Consider the following 17,217-nt stretch of genomic DNA (forward strand, 5'->3'; position numbering starts at 1 on the left):
CTTGCTACAATGCAGTCACATCACAGCAGCTGACAGTTGCCACCAAAAAATAAAATTAAAAGAAAAAAAACCCAATCCTTTTGGCCAGCTCCTTCTGTGAGCGCTATCGAAAAGACTGATGCTCCCGCTTCCAGTGCAGCAGGCATCTCCAACTGCAGCCTATCAAGAGGAGCTACTCGTATCCATTTTGACTTTTGTCTGATTGTTTGGCTTTCATATGGAATATTTACACCGTTTTTGCTTTGGTTTGATTTTGGATGGACTCACATTGGAGGGCTGACAGAGCCTGCATTACAAAGGCAATCTATAAAGGAGGCTTCAGTACACAGTACAGAATATAAAGTTCCTTGGAAACTATTGTAGTATATTGATTCTGCAATACATGTTTCATTAGAGAGCTTTGGAGGTTTGCTTTCTTTTTTGTTCTGCACTCCTCTCACCCTGGCAATACTGATAACGGGGGGCACTCCATGAAATAGAGGCTGGTAATGAGAGGCACTGATTTATGGCGTGGCGCACAGATTAAGGTGAAGTCGAACGGGTGACATTTTCCTAAAGCCTTTGTTCCCGATTTAAGTGCTCTCAAAGCAAATTATTTACGAGAAAAAGACCCCCGAGTTTGCGCTGGGGGGAGGTAAAGCCTTTATCTGAATCCACGCCAATAAATAGGAATGACTTTGGCTTAGGAGTGCTGCAGGGAACATCGTTATCTTCCATGGGAGAGAAAGATTCACGTCAAGTTTATTTGTATAAAGCAGCATCCAGCTATAAATGAGAACAAACCAAATTGCTGTATCCTCTAAATTTTGCAGGCACTTGAAGTCTCAATTTGGGTTTGGATTTCTTTAATATTCTGCCCTACATGGGCACCAAATCCCTTTCACGCATCTGAGGGTACAGAGGAGACACCTGCAAAACAGGCTGCTTAGAGCTGAGGAATTGAAACCTTAACACAGAGGGGGCTCCAAATGGACCCAATGGAGATGAGGAGAGAGCAGGATGGATCCCACCCCATGCTGATCCCACAGCAAGGGCAGGCAGCCTGGAGGTTCACCTGGTGCTCACCAGGTCTATGCTTTTCTGGCAAACAGTGAGGTTTTTTTGCAAGGGAAATAGGGATCATTCCTCAGGACTTGGCACATGTGAGGTATATTGGGCTCTCTGCCAGCTCTGCGTAACCAGTAATATCCCCAAAACAGCAAGTATGCCCCACACATACATTAATGTTACAGAACCTGGTGCTAACTCTGCATAAAGCAGCTAATATGCTGGAAATATCATATGTACATATTGTTTGAAAAACCCACGGCAGAGCACATTGCAGGAAGCTTAGCAAATTTAGCTCTACTTACCTGACATTTGCATTCGGATTCAGTAGTGAACTATATATTTTCAATATGTTCTTAGAAAGTTATTTACACAAATCTCATTAACAATAAAGACGGTGATTTTATATACGATTCCTGCTCTGCTGACTGAAATTACATACCAAGGCATCAGTGTGACTTTAAACAGAAGCTGGAAAGTTATGCTGCATGAAATCAAATCATTCAGAGCAAATTCTCTCTTTTTATCCTCCACACTGATTAGTTTTTTTTCCCCCCACTCAGACAAAACCATCATTATCTGGCTGCGCCGGGCTGGTTTTCTGCACTATTTTTGATATGCTTAATAGTCGTAGGGACCGGAACGCTCAGCAATATACAAAAAGCGCTTTGTTTTCAGCCTGCAGTCTGGTTCTGGAAGTTATTTCCAGAAGCAGCATTCCTTCAGCAGACATTTTCTGGGAGGCAGGCAGTGCTGGGCTGGCCAGGTGCCTGATGTACCAGGCCGAGTGCGTGGATTGCTCTGGAGCCAAGGCGTCAGGTTAGCGCTGCTGGCTGGTTGGGAGACAAGGCACTAATTGAATCTCTCTTGCCTTTTCAGGTTTGTCCCTCTGATTAACCACTCTAAAAATCTCTCCAGGGAAAGCCTCAAAAGTTCTCTCTAAAAGAGAGAGGTGCGATTAAACAGCCTTCTGCTGAAAGGATAAATAAAATATACTCTAAGCACTCAGCTGCAGCAAGGCCAGCAGGTCACTGCTGCATTCCAACTTGCTCCTAACCCTTTTGTTCCAGCAGAAGAAAGCACGAGTGGTCTCAAAGTTGCCACGGAATCTCATTTGACCAGATTTATTCATTTTCCCAGGCAGCTGCTGAGTTAAATTTGCTACCACCACAATCTATATTTATATCTACATTCACACACATAGAGAGATACCTACTGGATATATAATTTCTTAAGGCAAGCTGTATTCCTGACTTCAGTAGCCACCAAGCTTATAGCAGCAATTAGCAGACCGCTGCCTTCATCCGTTATGTCCAGTTGAGCCTTTCCCCTTCTTCCCAGTGAAGGCAGCAGTAGCAAGGCAGAAACACCAATACATCATCACCAGAGCTCTAATTCTACTCTTCCAAGCGCGACCCACACTAACTTGAGGCCAGCTTCCAGACCAGAATTTCTCATCTTTTACTAAAGCCACGGTGGGCCCAAGGGAGGAACTCCTCCTCTCATTCTCATTATTATTAGCCAACACCTGGGAGGTCCTTACTTATAAAATTTCTTTGCTTGCCACTGCCAAAATTAAGGCCGTACTACCACAGCAAGATCTATGCTAAGTTCACAGTGTCACAGAGCTCTTCTGCGACCTCTGACTGAGCGCTTTATCACAAGCATTTATATGACCATGATTTCAGCAACACAGTTATAGGTTCGTAGGCAATGAAAGAGAAACCTCCCTTATCAGTAGAATTGTAATGTAATTAGTGTCAGTTCACCGCTAATTAAAAAATTGGAGGTACTACTTCCATTCTTAATGTCTCCTATATACACCTCAGAACTCTCTGAATGGGATCCCTGGGCAGACTCCTGAAGTCCGAGTATTACATGTGCACAAATGCTGCACTGGGACCTCCACTTGTAACAAGGGCCCCTGTGGAAACAGAAATAGCCTTTGGCAGGATTTTCAAAATTAAATATTATTTCTGGAAGAACATTCCTGTCAAGTGACCGGGGTGCTCTCAGGTAGTCTTAAGTTTGAAAGGGTGAAATACGGTTACATTTCCTACCTATGGTCAAGGATATAAAACGGTACCTGGCAGGGTTTTAATATCAGATTGCCTGTAAAACTTCATGTTTAAATTGTTTTATTTAATTGCATAGCATATGTAACCTTCTTGACATTGGCAAGATTGCTGCTGATTCAAAAGTGCACCAAAGTCTCAGGTAAAATGTAACCCCAAATTTCCCAGTTTGGAATTAAAATCAAATTCAACATTACTCTGCAAAAAACAAAGCTTTGGTGGTTAAAACAAAATAAAAAGCTGTGCCTTTCTAAGCCCTTCAGTTACATCTGTATCTGGATGTCCTCGTGACAAGACCTTCAGGTACACAGAGGAGTGCGATGGAGCTGCTTTTACCTTTTACTTAAAGCAAGCACTCCAAAAACACCAACAGCCCCTTTGATCTTCAAAGGCAGAGTTACTGAACTGCAGCAGGATCAAGAAAACTTGACGCTGCTGGGTGAGACATGAAAATTGCAAACGAATCTCCTCCCTTCTCATTATGTCTGTGCATGGCACAGCCTTTCTTCTTCCCTTGCTCTCAATCTAACAAGTTTCCCAGAATTACAGCAAACTGTATCTACGCAGCCTCCTTCGGATCCCCAGAAAATCTCAAAACAATCCACCTGATTCCATACCCAGCAGCACATGGAACAGTGCACGGAAGCAATCTTGCTCCTACTGCATAGTCATGTCCTTTTAGCAACAGGTCAGAAAAATGCAATAAAGGCAGAAGAAATGAATGCAAAGTTATAACCTCTGTCAGAATTTGTGCTTGTTTTGCTACATTTAGATGCTTCACCCAAAAAACCTTTTGCACTGGTGTCTATATTGCTACCAGAACCAGACACTTCTGCCAGTGCTGCCTCTTAATGCATTGCACATCTCACTAAGCCCTTATACTAGGGCTATCTTGAATATCCATAACCCTTCTGCTAAATGTAAAATTAGGCCAAATCTTCCTTTTGGTGTGTGCTGTTGGTGTTTGCATAGAACTAGTGTGGAGAGGTCCACTTCTAATCCACTGATCCACAGCAGAAATGCTGCTCAAAAATAGTAAGAGAATTCCTAACCTAACGCATACTCAACCAAATGGTCAACAAACTGAAGCAAAAACCCTTGGAAGGTTGCTCTGATTTTGTGTGACTAAACATTGAGTTATTGTGTTACTCCAAGATCCCTCTAAGAAGACTTGTTAGAAGCCAATTGCACTGTACTTAAACATGTTTGCTAAACCCTTATCTGTTTAGATGTGGTTTACAGAGAGTTGTGTTTTTCCTTTTGTCAAAGATAACAGAGGGGTTGCATAGGTCTAGACATAACTCCTCAATATCAGCTGTAAGCATCAGGGAGACTCTGAATTGCAGCACTTCATACTGAAGAGATCACTAAATGATTCTTTTCTTCTCACAATCATTCAGGAACTTGAAAGTGAAGGGAGTAGCCTCAAAGCTCTAATTCCCATAAATTTAACAGAGGTCACAGCTTGGCCAATTCGGCTGAAAAGTGTTATTACAGAAAAACTTGATGATACTTTTATGTTCACTGATGTGAACATAATTCTCTGGTTTTTAGGTACATATAGCACGTCTTTCCCATAGAGACACTTCAGCAGATATATGTGGTACCATGAGCTAAGTTAGAAGTGATGAATTCCCTGATTTATAACTTCCACTGATAACAGGATGATAGAAAAACTTAAATGTATGAGCGTCATTACATACACTGTGTAACTTCCTCAGCAGAGAAGGGACGTGAAAAAAAAGAAGATATTTATCACACCTAAACTAGGGGGACAATTTTTGTATGACCCACAGCCACCAACAATTGAGCTGATCTCTAACCAAGGCGCAAAATCTTAAAGATGGAGTTCGCTTTGTAAGAGATGGGAGTGGATGTAGGTCTGCGATCCTGCCTAATCCCAAGGATCAAGCATAGGAGGAAGGATGCATATGTAGAAGAGCTATATTTTTCCTAACAGTTTAATTAATTAATGAGACCTCAGCTGCTGAGCTTGTACTTCCATAAGATCAGCCGCTGGATGTTAACTAAGTAGGCACAAGAAACTCATCAGTACAACCAGACTTACTAGTAACAAGGAGCTAGATAAACAAGCCATGTCCTCCTTCCATTCTAAAGCTTTGGTGACCAGCAGAAATAGGCTCAAGTGAGAATCCTTTGGTTATAGCCCATTTAAAGCAGAGGCTGCACTCAGCATCAGTAGACTACACTTGCATCCCAGTGTTGTCAGAGTGCTTGGCTCTGGTCTGTGTGTGATCTGAGACATTAAGCACACCACCCAGCTAAATATAAACTTGTTATTCTTCATTAGAAATCTACTTTTAAAGTTGATTTGCAGCAAAGTCATTTAGGCAGATGAAATCATTGCACACTGAACAATCCTGTTAGAGATGTTTATCCAAGCAAAGGACATTCAATTGCATTTTCATTAGTAGAACTGTATCGTTATTGTCCTTAAAGACAAGACCCTTAGACTTAATCTATTTGTTGACAGTTGTATCTAATTGCTGACAGTTGAATATTGTTAATAACTAAAAGCTAATTTTTTCCTACTCTCAAGCATTACAAAAATCAGGTTTCCTGCAGAGTAATAACGCGCAAGGATCTGAGGACCAAAGGTGGTCCTGTCCAGCGTCGTAGCTCTGCTGGTGCTAAGGGCTCTCCAAAACTCTAAGGAGTTATCTATTTCTAATGATGCACATTATGAAACAGAGTGGATTTCTGATTAAATGAGTTGCTGTGATGAACAGCAGGTGATTTATCGTTGAAGATAAGTGTATTCTTTTTTAAAACATAAGAGCTTTCTCTCTGCTAAATTCTATGTGGCTTGAGAAGATGGGAGAGACAGTTGATCTCATTCTTTCTACCATCTACAGCTTTCTACTTTCCTAGCTGCAGGACTAAGGCAGCGCTCACCGCTGGCGGTGCTGAGATAAGTAAATGGCTCTCTGAGACTCCTCCTTCAGCCTCAGTCTCAAGACAGCCACAGATTTTGGGAGCCTGGAGACAAGACTTAAGATTTTGAAAATGGGGGGAAAATACCACGTCTAACAGCTCTTTTTAGCTTTTAGCTTATTATCTGCTCTCTTGGCTATCCCTCCCAGGAAGATGACATTGCATTTTACTTTATGCTCCCATATATTTGTACTGATTGCTGTGGTGTTAACTGTATTTAAGGTCAGGATATATTTTACTTAGAAGACAGTTTTCTCCATTTATCAGTTACAAAATATACTGCTATCTAACAAAAGACGTATTACAACATCAGTAAACAATGTTTTTGTTTCTTGTAAAGCTTTGCAGTAAAGGTGCTGCTATAGACAAATCCTCCAAACCATTTCCAGAAGACATTTCCAGTATTGCCAGTTTTATTGAGATGAAGCTTGTGACCTGCTACTTAAAACTGAGGAAGCCTGATCTTGCTCTGAATCATTCACACAGGTAACAAATAAATATTGATCAGATAGGCTGCAAAGACTGGAAACAAAAACTTGAACAAATGCTGTGAATACATCTTGTGCAAGAAGAATCAGTCTAATGATGAGAAAAGAAGAATCAATAAACCACCACTTACATACCACACTGACGTTTAGGACAGATTAGCTCAGAATTTCAGACATCAGGCTGCAATAGCACTATATGCATTTGCTGCTTTGATAATGCAGTAGGTAGGGGTATGTAGATGAGTCACACAGATAGCTCAGGGCATCCTAAGATTGAAACTGGACAAATGTAAACACACTCAGCCTTATGTGGCCGTAATGATATTATGAGCTTTTGAACTTTTTCAAGCCAGATTAGGTCAGGGATGGCTTCAAGATATTTTTATTAGATAATTCCTTCATGAGCTCAGTTGTGATCCACATCAAAGGCCAGCACCACACCAACGCATAAAGAAGCCAGAAACAAAGCTTGCACATGGTGGTATTGAAATTCCCACTTATTTCAAATGAGTTAGGATTTTGCTGGGTTTGTGCTGCCTTTAATTAGCATTCAGGCATAACAGTAGTTTCCGTTAAGCACATGCCTGTCCTGCCAGCATCACTTCATTACTGAGGTCTCTGTTCATTTTTTCCATTGTACAAGATGTATTACGATGGACACTGCAATTAGTGCAGGGTGAGTTTTTCACACAATCATCTCAAATGAATGTAACTACAAAAGAGTAGTTACACCAAAAGAGGAGGCACATGCTCATGCCTAATTCACAGGAGACAGCAGCGAAGAACAATGTGCTGGAATAGCAATGTGATGCTGTCATGGCAGCAGGTTCATTAGGTTTGTACAAGCAAATGAAGCCATGGGAAGGCTGAGAATCCTGGCATAATGACGAGATCTTCATCTCTCAACTCTCAACTTCACTTCTTTTTAATCCTTTCCCCAAGCACTTCGTCTACAAAGCCTACCTAGGGCCCACACACTATTAGGGAGTGCATCCTTCAGACTAGCTCGAAGGACCATTCTGGGTTGGTAGGGTGGTAAAGCACTGGAACAGGTTGCCCTGAGATGTGATGGATGCTCCATCCCTGGAGACATTCAAGGCCAGGCTGGATCAGGCTCTGAGCACCTGATCAAGCTGCAGATGTTCCTGTTCATTGCAGGGGAGTTGTATAGATGACCTTTAAAGGTCCTATCCAACCCCAAGGATCCTATGATTCTGTGTCTTGAATGCCCATGCTCTTGTGCAGCCTGACCTAGAGGTTGGCAACCTGCCCCACGGCAGGGGGGTTGGGGCTAGATGATCTTTAAGGTCCCCTCCAACCCAACTATTCAATCATTCTATGAGTGGCTGCACTCCAGGGCACACCTCTCAGGCAGAGGGGCTGTACTACTTTCAGTTGGAGTACTCTGTAACCAAAGCATAGGAAGTGGGGAAGGCAGATACACCCCCTAAAACAACACACTCCTCACTCAAACCACAAAGCAACCACAATTTTTCATGACTTCTCAAAGATCACGCTAGTGGAGAATAATGTAGTTTCACTGGACTCCAACCTTTGGAAAAAATGTAATGATAACTCTCTTTTTCTAACTGAATTCCAAGAACTCTAAAATAAGGAGTAGTGCTTGTAATACTATGGAAACCAACGCCTATTCAGACATGCTTTGGTTCAATTGTGTTAAAACAGAAACCATGACCTACAGAAAACACGATCTACAGAAAAAAAAAAAAAAAAGAATGCAGTCAGATGGGAATTGCTCAAAAAATGGAAGGAGAAATTCTTCACTCTTCTGTCTTATATATAATTATAATAGTCTGTTCTTAACTTCTTTAGCTGCATAGCTCAAAGAAAAGTGGCAATCAGTAATGCCTATTTTCAGTATAATTCATTTAATAACTTGCAGAATGGGAACAAATCTACTGACAGTATTTGTTAGGTTGTAAACTGCGGGAACTGATACACATAATATACCAGTAAAAAATATTCTGAGATATCATTAACATAAAGGCAGAACCTGAAAGATAATCAATAGCTATATTTTTTCAAAAAGAACAAATACATTACTTTGAGGTCTCCTACTAAAAATAGCTTATTGCCATCAGTTAAATAGCGCATATAGAATTTTTATTCCCATTGAGTTTTTATGTCATCACCACCTTGTAATGGTTTGCTGGTAATCCTTTGGTATTAATCATGAATCCAAATTAAAGTATTCATTTCTGCATTTATTTGCATTTACTGAACTATTCTTTCTTTAATTTCATGTAAATTTCACGGCTCCTGCATTTATTTCTGGAGCCTTATTAACCAAAAATCAGCTTTAATATTCTCATATGTATCTGTATCAAATATATATAAGTGCTTTTTGCTTGGCAAGAATCTTGCAAAATACCACTAAATAGAGGAAAATTCCAGCAGCTCAGTTTTTAAAATGTTCAAGAATAGGCATCTGCAAAGGGACAGCTATCCTGGTCTAAAAAAAAAAAATAAAAATGAAATTACAAAAGGAAAGGGAGTGCACTTTCTATCACCAGATAGATGACAGAATTATCCTGCACGAGAAGCAAAGTCTGGGATCGCCTGCAAACTGGAAATTGTGTCCTCAGGATTCTTAACGTCAAAATTTGAGGCTGTCTTTAGCATCACTGGCACAAATGAGGATCCTGGTGGGGTTCTGGTTGCTCCTCAAGCCGATATAAAATGTTTGTCCTTTGTGATGAAATACTATTAAAAAAACCCACCCCTTATTTGTCACAGCTCTGAGGAAATGTGCCATGGGTCGACCTCACCAAACAGCATCTGCAGTAACCTACTTGACCACCACATTTCATCATAAGATAGCCATCAAAATAATTCCTAACTTGCAGCCTGAAGCTATAAAATGAATCACACAATATTTACATGCCCTGTGGTCCTTTTGGCCCAGACGTTATGGCATACCAGGGTTTAATGATCTTAATAACCCCATATGGCTCACTGGGAAATTAGATTTTCCTTTTGGTTGCAGAAGGCAATTTTCAATTATAGCAGATGGCAAAACAGCAAAGGTCTGAGAAGGCGAGAACTGACTAAGAAACCTTAGATTACTACTTCAGCTTTACGCTGCACAGCGTAATACCAGTGGATGGATTTTTGACCCAAATTAGAGTAATCTTGAAGCAGAGCACAGCATTTGAGCAGTGCAGTCCGTCAATTACATCTGCTCTTCAGAAGTCCAAGGCCCACAGAGAAATCCATAAAGCTGCAGCCACATGCTGAAAAACAACCCCATGGTACCTCACATACGGAACTCAGCAACTGTTAAGATTCAATTTTGAACAAAATTGGAGAGCGCGATGCTGAACGCCGTGACAATTGAAGATGGAAGATCTTTCAAAGCACAACATACATGACTTTACCCACGAGACTTCACATCCTCTTAAGGTTTTATTTTAATTTTGTTTTTTTCCTCCAAGTGAGATGAAATTAATTTCTGTTGATGCCACATGGCCCTCGTGGCACACAAGATTTGAGGAACAGCATTCACATGGCTTGGTCCAGTTGCTTCAACATAGGAAGGATGCAACCCCAAGCTTTGCTCCCTGCCTGCCTCCCCAGAAAACTCCATCAGGATGCCATGTAAGAGCCAGGGGGAGGAAGAGCAATCAGACACTGCACCATGCTTCACTAACACTATCTCTAAGTAATGCTGGAAAATGAGTTCATTACCGTAAGGGCTGCTGCGTGGAGCTGTTCAAAAACCTTTGGGGTTAGCAAAGACTTCCCTGTGTCCTTTCAGGCTGCTCCACAGGTCTGACCCAGTGCCAGCCCTCTCCCTCCCTTCCAGAAAGGCAGCGCATAGGGAACGCAATAAATCTGTGAAGCTTTTCCTGCTCTGCCTTTTTATGTGCTGGATGGAAGGCAGGGCTCTCTAATGCCTCTTGCACAATTCATAGGGAGACGCATGAAGTAGAAAATAGCACCTCTGTTAAGTAGCGCACGATTGCTTTAGTGATGACTTAACAGAGGGAATCTCTTCGGGAAGCACAGTGGGGGAAAATAAACCTAGAGCAGCTGAAGCCATACGGATTCAGTTCTCAGTCCTCCACTTTTTTACCTCAATGATTTTTCCAAACCCTTTTAGAAGGTTTAAAATAATTATTTCGGATCAAGGTTTATGCTATAACTGACAGAAAAAAAAATATGAAAGGCACCTCAATACTTGGTGCTGGAATTATAGGCAGGTTAAATCAGGTCCTTTCCATCGAGGTTAATTCTCCGTTTGTTGATTAAAAAAAAGAAGAAACAATATTCAGCTATGCCAGTCCCTCATGTTCCGTATTTTGCACCTTTAAAAAAGGACTGTGGTAAAGCAAGTAGAACAGTGCAAGCCTAATGAAATACTAAATAATCAAATAATGCACTGATGCCATCATACAGTGTAGTCACTGGGCATTAAAAAGGAGAAATAATAGAACTTAAGCACAAATTTTTAGGTAGGACAAACGTAACGCCTGGTGCTGCTAATCTGTGGCAAGTTGGTAATGTGCTGTATGCTTTGTCCCAAACTACTCTCCTAATCACTTTATCTCCTCAGAAAGGAGAAGGGAGAGAGAAGAATTAGCAGCACCTAATTACTTCAGCAATTGTATCAGGCATATTGCGATATACATAATAGATGAGATGTTATTAATACAAAGCTATTCCATTGAGACGCTCTGGATAATATTTTTTAAGAGTAGTTCTGGTTTATAATTCATTCTCATACTGCATTTCAAATATTTCTAGGTAGTTCATCTTTTTATTATTTTTTAATTAATTTCTCAGAATTCTCCAATTCTCAGCTCTTAATCCTATCTTATTTCTAGGTCGGTGACATAGTTCCTGTTTTATGGGCAGAGTCTTTCACCATTGAGGGAAAGGATATGTTCCTGACTTCAATAACACTGCACGGCGATAACATTTATCTGCACAACGTGGTGGGATTTTACTTAGAAAAAGAATATTTGGGGGAAAAAATCTTGCCTTGCAAGAAATGCTGTTCCTTTTTGGAGGAAGACTCCAGCAGCACTGAGCTATTTTATAAAAGCTGAGATGCATGATAGCAGTGATCAGAAGAGCTGGTGGTCAAGATAAGAAAATGACATTAGAGTGGCTGGGAAGAGAGTTGGCAACACGTTATGCAAACAACTCAGGGAAGGCAGAGCATCTCCATCTGTGTTAAGAAGTCTTAGGAGCTTTGAAATGCAATTTTCTTAAATATCTTTTTGTTCTGGACAGGAAAACATTCTCCTTTGTACCACCTTCACAGCTGAGGAATCAAAACCTCTATAGCACATTTGTCTTATGCTTGCAATTCAAAGCAAATTGCTGCTGCAGAACCTTTTAGCATGGCAGTTATATTTCACTTCACTGGCAGTGAAAAGGTGTTGTGCGTCTGAAAGCTTTATAGGGATCCCTCATTTCCTCCCTTTCTGTCTGTTTAGATATGGAAACTTCACAAGAAGTTTTCTTCTGTGCACAGAAGGTCCTTGTCTGTGGATGCCATAGCTGCACATCTTTAGCACCGTACCAGAGCTCCTGCTCCTTGAACCACATAAGTCTGTTAGAAGCTTTCCTGCCTCTGTAGCTATTGTTTTTGTTCTGTGGTAACGACTGCATAAGAAGGGATTCCTAATGAATTGTGAGATTCACACATTCTGCTCTCTGCTAGGTTTGCCTCACTAACCAGATTTTGGCACAGCCTCTCCTTTAGCTACATCTACTGAATGGTTCTGGCTCTCTATCCTCCAGCTTTTTTCCTCTATGTAACAGAAGCTATCTGATTTTACATGTCATTCCTTTAAACAGAGAGCAGCTGGGGCAGAGAGGGTAGGATGCTCCTTCCCCTGGGAACCAGAGGTCCCCAAGCACAGCACCAGCTACAAACTGGCGTTGGTGGTGCTGGAAAGAAAGTTGACCCCATGGACCAACTTCCCAAATCCCAATGTAGCTGCACATGCAAACTGGAGGAAAATAGGATGAGGTTGATTCCTGGTTACTGTAAGTTCAGGACTGCCTGGAGTGGAGCTGAACTCTTAACCCAGCTGTGATGCAGCCCTTGGGATCACAGAACATGCATGGCAGACACAAACAGATGTAAGAACAGTACTACACCGCAGCTAATAAGCCACCTGCCTTGTATATGAAATGGAAGAAGAAAGTTGAGCTTCAATCTAATTGTACAGCAGCCAGAAATTGTCAGGTTCATCTGTAAGCATACTGGGGCTGGATCACCAGCGCCACTGATAGGCAGCATCCGTCGAAGACAAAAGCAATGTGTTAGTCTACAGCAGCTGAATACCTGGTTCTTCCAGATGCTAGCTGGCACATGACTCGTGTGGCATTGTATGTGATGCTGCAGTGAACACCTCAGCACCTCCCTTTGCACAGTCACTTGCTAGTGAGTGATGTGTGGACATGCAGCATAGTGCACTACCATGCCAACAGACACATGTTTTGCTTTTACACCGAGTTCTTACTTCTGGTAAATCACCTAATTGCTCCCTAATAGCCAACTGTAACTGACTATTCCATGTATTGTTACAGAAGGCCACAGTGTGTTGAAGGAAGACATGGACAACTGTGATAAAGAAAAAGCCTGTCACTCCAATTTAACAAATTATGTCATGCACCTCTACTAACAAGCCAGCTTTTACTTGCAGTAGTAGCAAGAAAAATGAGTTACCTGCTTCAGTGGTGAAGTGTATTTTTTCCACTTGTTTCATCTATAGAATCATCTCATTGACTTTTTCTTGGCCTATAAAGGCCAAATATAAATGATGCGGGGGATTGAAAAAGTGCCTCTGCTACATGTCAGCCAGATTAGAGTTAAAGCCCTGTTGTGTTCAGAAGGACTTTGGAGGATGCATTCCTTGGAGAGAAGGCGATGCGATTTCTAGCAGCCAGTTTTTATGTAGCAATCCGAGTTTCTTACCACACCTGATTTCTTAATGCTGGGCAGTAAGATGGAAGGAAACACCTGAAGAGATAAAACCACTGAGCAACGTGTGCATCTTTGTTTCACATGCTCTGATTGCTACGATGGAGACAGTTGATGCCTGCTTCTCCCCCACTCCTTCTAGTGGGAAGGAAGATAATGGGACAAACACTGTATTATTTTTAAGAGAAGGTGTCAAGATGAAAAAATGAAAATGTCAAAAAAGAGGCTGATATACAGCGTTACTTAAGGAGTGTTCTGTTGAGAAAAACTGACCAAATGATTTACGAAAGGCTTTTAACGGGCAGACTTTGGATTACAACAAAGATGAAAAATAACTGAAAATCTATTTCAAGTTTACTTTAACCTAGCCATCTGACAGATGGGGGCCAAACCCAGCAAGAACACAAGTTTTAATCTTCAAATGTAGAGCCTTCATTTGCAGTTTTGTCGATTAGAAGTTCTCTCTGTGCAGGATAGGAGCTATCCATATTCAGACATCTGTTGAAACTTCTTCCACCTGAGGATCCCCGAGAGGTACACGAAGACCAAAGGGCCAGTGCTTGTGCCCATGGCATAAAACACCACACAGCAATCGCCCTGTGCGTGCTGCAGCTGGTGTGTCCACTGCCTCTTTCCCTTCCTAATTCTTCCAAGCCTCCCCGTTGAAGCACATCCCTCCTAATTAATTACTGGATTAACCAGCCTAGTATCAGAGTGCCTGTGGCTGGAGGTGGGTCCTGGAGCACGGACGTGCTCTCAGCATGCACAGCCTGGCACATTGCTGCCTGCCCAGATGGGTCCCCATCTGCTTCCATTTGGATCAGAACTTCCTGGAATTAGGGTTTTCCTCTTAACCTTTGTTTGCATAATTCCTTTGCTTCCCACTTTCCACCCAGCTTTTTCCTTTACACCAAAAGCACCTGAAATCATCTGAATCAGATTTAAAACACCAGGGAAAAGCTCTGTGCGGTTTCTTTGCGTACATGGCATTAATTAGCACTGTTCTGCATAGAGGCCACTAAACTGGAGCTGCATCGATACAGCAAAGAGCTACTTTGGGGTAGAAATGTAATGCAGCAGGAATTACTTCAGCACATAGGCTACAGAGAGCCCAGCAGACTGCTATGAAGTCCAAGGTAGCTTTCTTGTGTTTGCCCAAGCTATTAGACCACAACATAATATTTCCTAGTTTAGAATTTATAGATCAAGAGAAGTAGTTGATCTTTCTAAGACCAGTAAGAAATCAAGATGGAAAACAGAGATCTGATACCTAATTCTTTGAAAATATACTACAATTCTGTATTTATTATAAGCTTATCACAGTACGTTCTGCTCAAAGACTTACAGGAAAAATGTGTTGCTAACTACCAGGGAATTATTGATTTTTTAATTTTTCCCCTCATAGTGCTATTGCTTGGCTGTGGTGGAACCAATAACTTGGAGGGGAAAAAAAAAAGGAAAAAAAAAATCAATATTACTATTATCAACTGTTGACTACAGTTTACAGCAGCAATAATCTCCTTTAAAATAGCTTGCAGAAGTACCAGTTGTCATCTAAGTAAGGGATTACAGCTTTGGTCAAATCGTTAAAGGCTGATAGTGTTTGATCTTCTGATGATTTCTTTTTTGGTTGAGTTTTGGTGACCATTACATTGTCTGAGCTGCAGATCTGAACCATGTTTGTCTGAGAACTGCAGCATTTGCAGTTGGTACCATCATTTTGGTGCTAAGAGGACTGATTTGTTCACCCCATTAAGTGAGTTACCATCCAGTGCTGCATTCTACGCTGGATTTTAACACATTAAAAGTAAGGCCCCATCACTAAGCTCTGCACTTCCTCCTGCTGCACACAAAATGCAGGTAGCACCTGGTGAAGGCACGGAAGCCAAATCAACAACTGATATGAGCAGCGTGCATGGAGATGTTTCGTGTAACAATATCCAAAACTTTCAGTGAGAAAACAGAGACAGGTGGCGAGTTCTCTTGGTAACAGTGCAAAGCATTAATCCCTTGGTTGATGTGAGAAGCTAGTAGCTAAATAGAATCATACAATAACCAGGTTTGGAATAGTCCTCCAAGATCATCCAGTCCAACCATCCATCTGCCACCAATATTTCCCCACTATAATACTTTATTAAACACATAAGTAATGACAAACATGAGATGTCCCATCCCAGATCATGTTGTACGCACCTTTTACCTAAACACCAGGAGAAGTGCTGACCAAAGAAGCCAGCCAAATATGTTTGAGATCTCATAAGAGGAACTAATTAGATGTAGGTGGAGCTGCCCTTCCCCTGCATACACCAGAAGGATACCCTGCCTGCCCATCTAACCACTTCACCTGTCCTATTTTTAACCTCCCATCCCTTTATATTGACTATAATTTGTTACACCTGGACCTGTTAACTGCTGAAGTTAAGGGTATAAGAAACATGCCAAGGTCCCCCCACATAGAACCTACCATTGCTACAGAAAGTAGCTTTTATAATCCTCCAAGCTGACATTCAAATACATTCCAGAAGCACAGTATTCTAAGCAGACAGTCACACAACTTGTACCCATTTCTGGAGTGTGGGGTAAACAAGCACAATGCTCAATTACAGATTCTTATGTTCAAACTAAAGGCAATATAGCACATCAGCATAGGAGCATCTTAAAAGGTGTTTCCATAACAGTGCAAAAAAACCCTCATGAAACTGCATTTATGGTATAACCACAGTAACAATTGTAATAAGTCTTGTCACAGATGTCAGGAGGTACAGTTCACATTACATTGGAGGTATCAAGTGTGACTGCTGAGGTGTGCAGAAGAGCACACAGGATTCATCCCCATCTCAGTTTGATTATTATCAGTTTGCAATGATGTAAGAATGTGAAATCTCAACTTTCCCATCTCTCTTCTTTTAAAGGAGCATTATACTGAACCCAGCCTATTTCCGGAACCACCTGTGTCAAGCTGCTGTCTTCAGGTGGTTGGAGAGATACTCCGAAGCTGCAAGGTACTTACACCCGTGGATTCGTCTAATGGTTATCTTCATCTCTCTCAATCCAGCTCTCAGTAGCACGAATATCACGCTATATCCATAGTTTTCCAAAATCAGTGGGTGATTTGTGTATATGATCCCATGTGCAGCAGAGCTCCAATCCTCCCAGTCAGTGTAACACAAATAATCCCCTGATAACTAGTCACAGTGAGGCCAGTGCACGTAGGAGCACTTATTGTCAGGCTTAGGAGAGGGCCAAGGTCAGGACCCTGGGGTCAAACCTACACACACACATGCATCTTTGGCTTTCTGCATTCTCTCAAGTGCGTGCTGAGAAGGTTGGTGGAGAGGGGAAATAGGAAAAAAAAGAAAAAAAACACTCAAGATCTCAGTGTACACTGTGGGATGCTGAAAAATTTAGCCTGGGTGCAGCTGATGAGACTGCTGGTGTGAACAGAAACTGCTGGCAGAGGAAGATCTGCGAGAGGAAGCTCTGCTTGCATTGCACTGCCAAGAGCTAAAAGTTTCAACATGCAACTGGAGTTTTTAATCCACGGAACATAGAAAGAAATGCACGGGGGAATGCTGTGGGGGGTTGGCCATGTATCATCATTACCGCTAACATCACTTACAGAGGACTGTTCAGCTGAAGACCACACGGTATATCACAAAGTATTTCACAAATCATTAGCTAACTAATGGTA

General features: G+C 41.5%; 1 protein-coding gene across 3 annotated transcripts in view; it reads left to right on the forward strand.

The window, feature by feature from the left end:
- SPATA16 (spermatogenesis associated 16) overlaps window positions 1–17,217 on the forward strand; it is an 85,851-nt gene that overhangs the window by 21,980 nt on the left and 46,654 nt on the right. For all 3 annotated transcript variants that reach the window (XM_040705898.2, XM_040705897.1, XM_040705899.1), the window contains exons 3-4: window positions 6,418–6,563; window positions 16,439–16,528. In XM_040705898.2, the coding sequence (XP_040561832.1) occupies window positions 6,418–6,563; window positions 16,439–16,528 (236 nt within the window). The remainder of the gene's footprint in view (window positions 1–6,417; window positions 6,564–16,438; window positions 16,529–17,217) is intronic.

This window comes from Gallus gallus, chromosome 9 (genome assembly GCF_016699485.2).
Source record: "Gallus gallus isolate bGalGal1 chromosome 9, bGalGal1.mat.broiler.GRCg7b, whole genome shotgun sequence".
In the NCBI taxonomy this organism is placed as follows: Eukaryota; Metazoa; Chordata; class Aves; order Galliformes; family Phasianidae; genus Gallus; species Gallus gallus.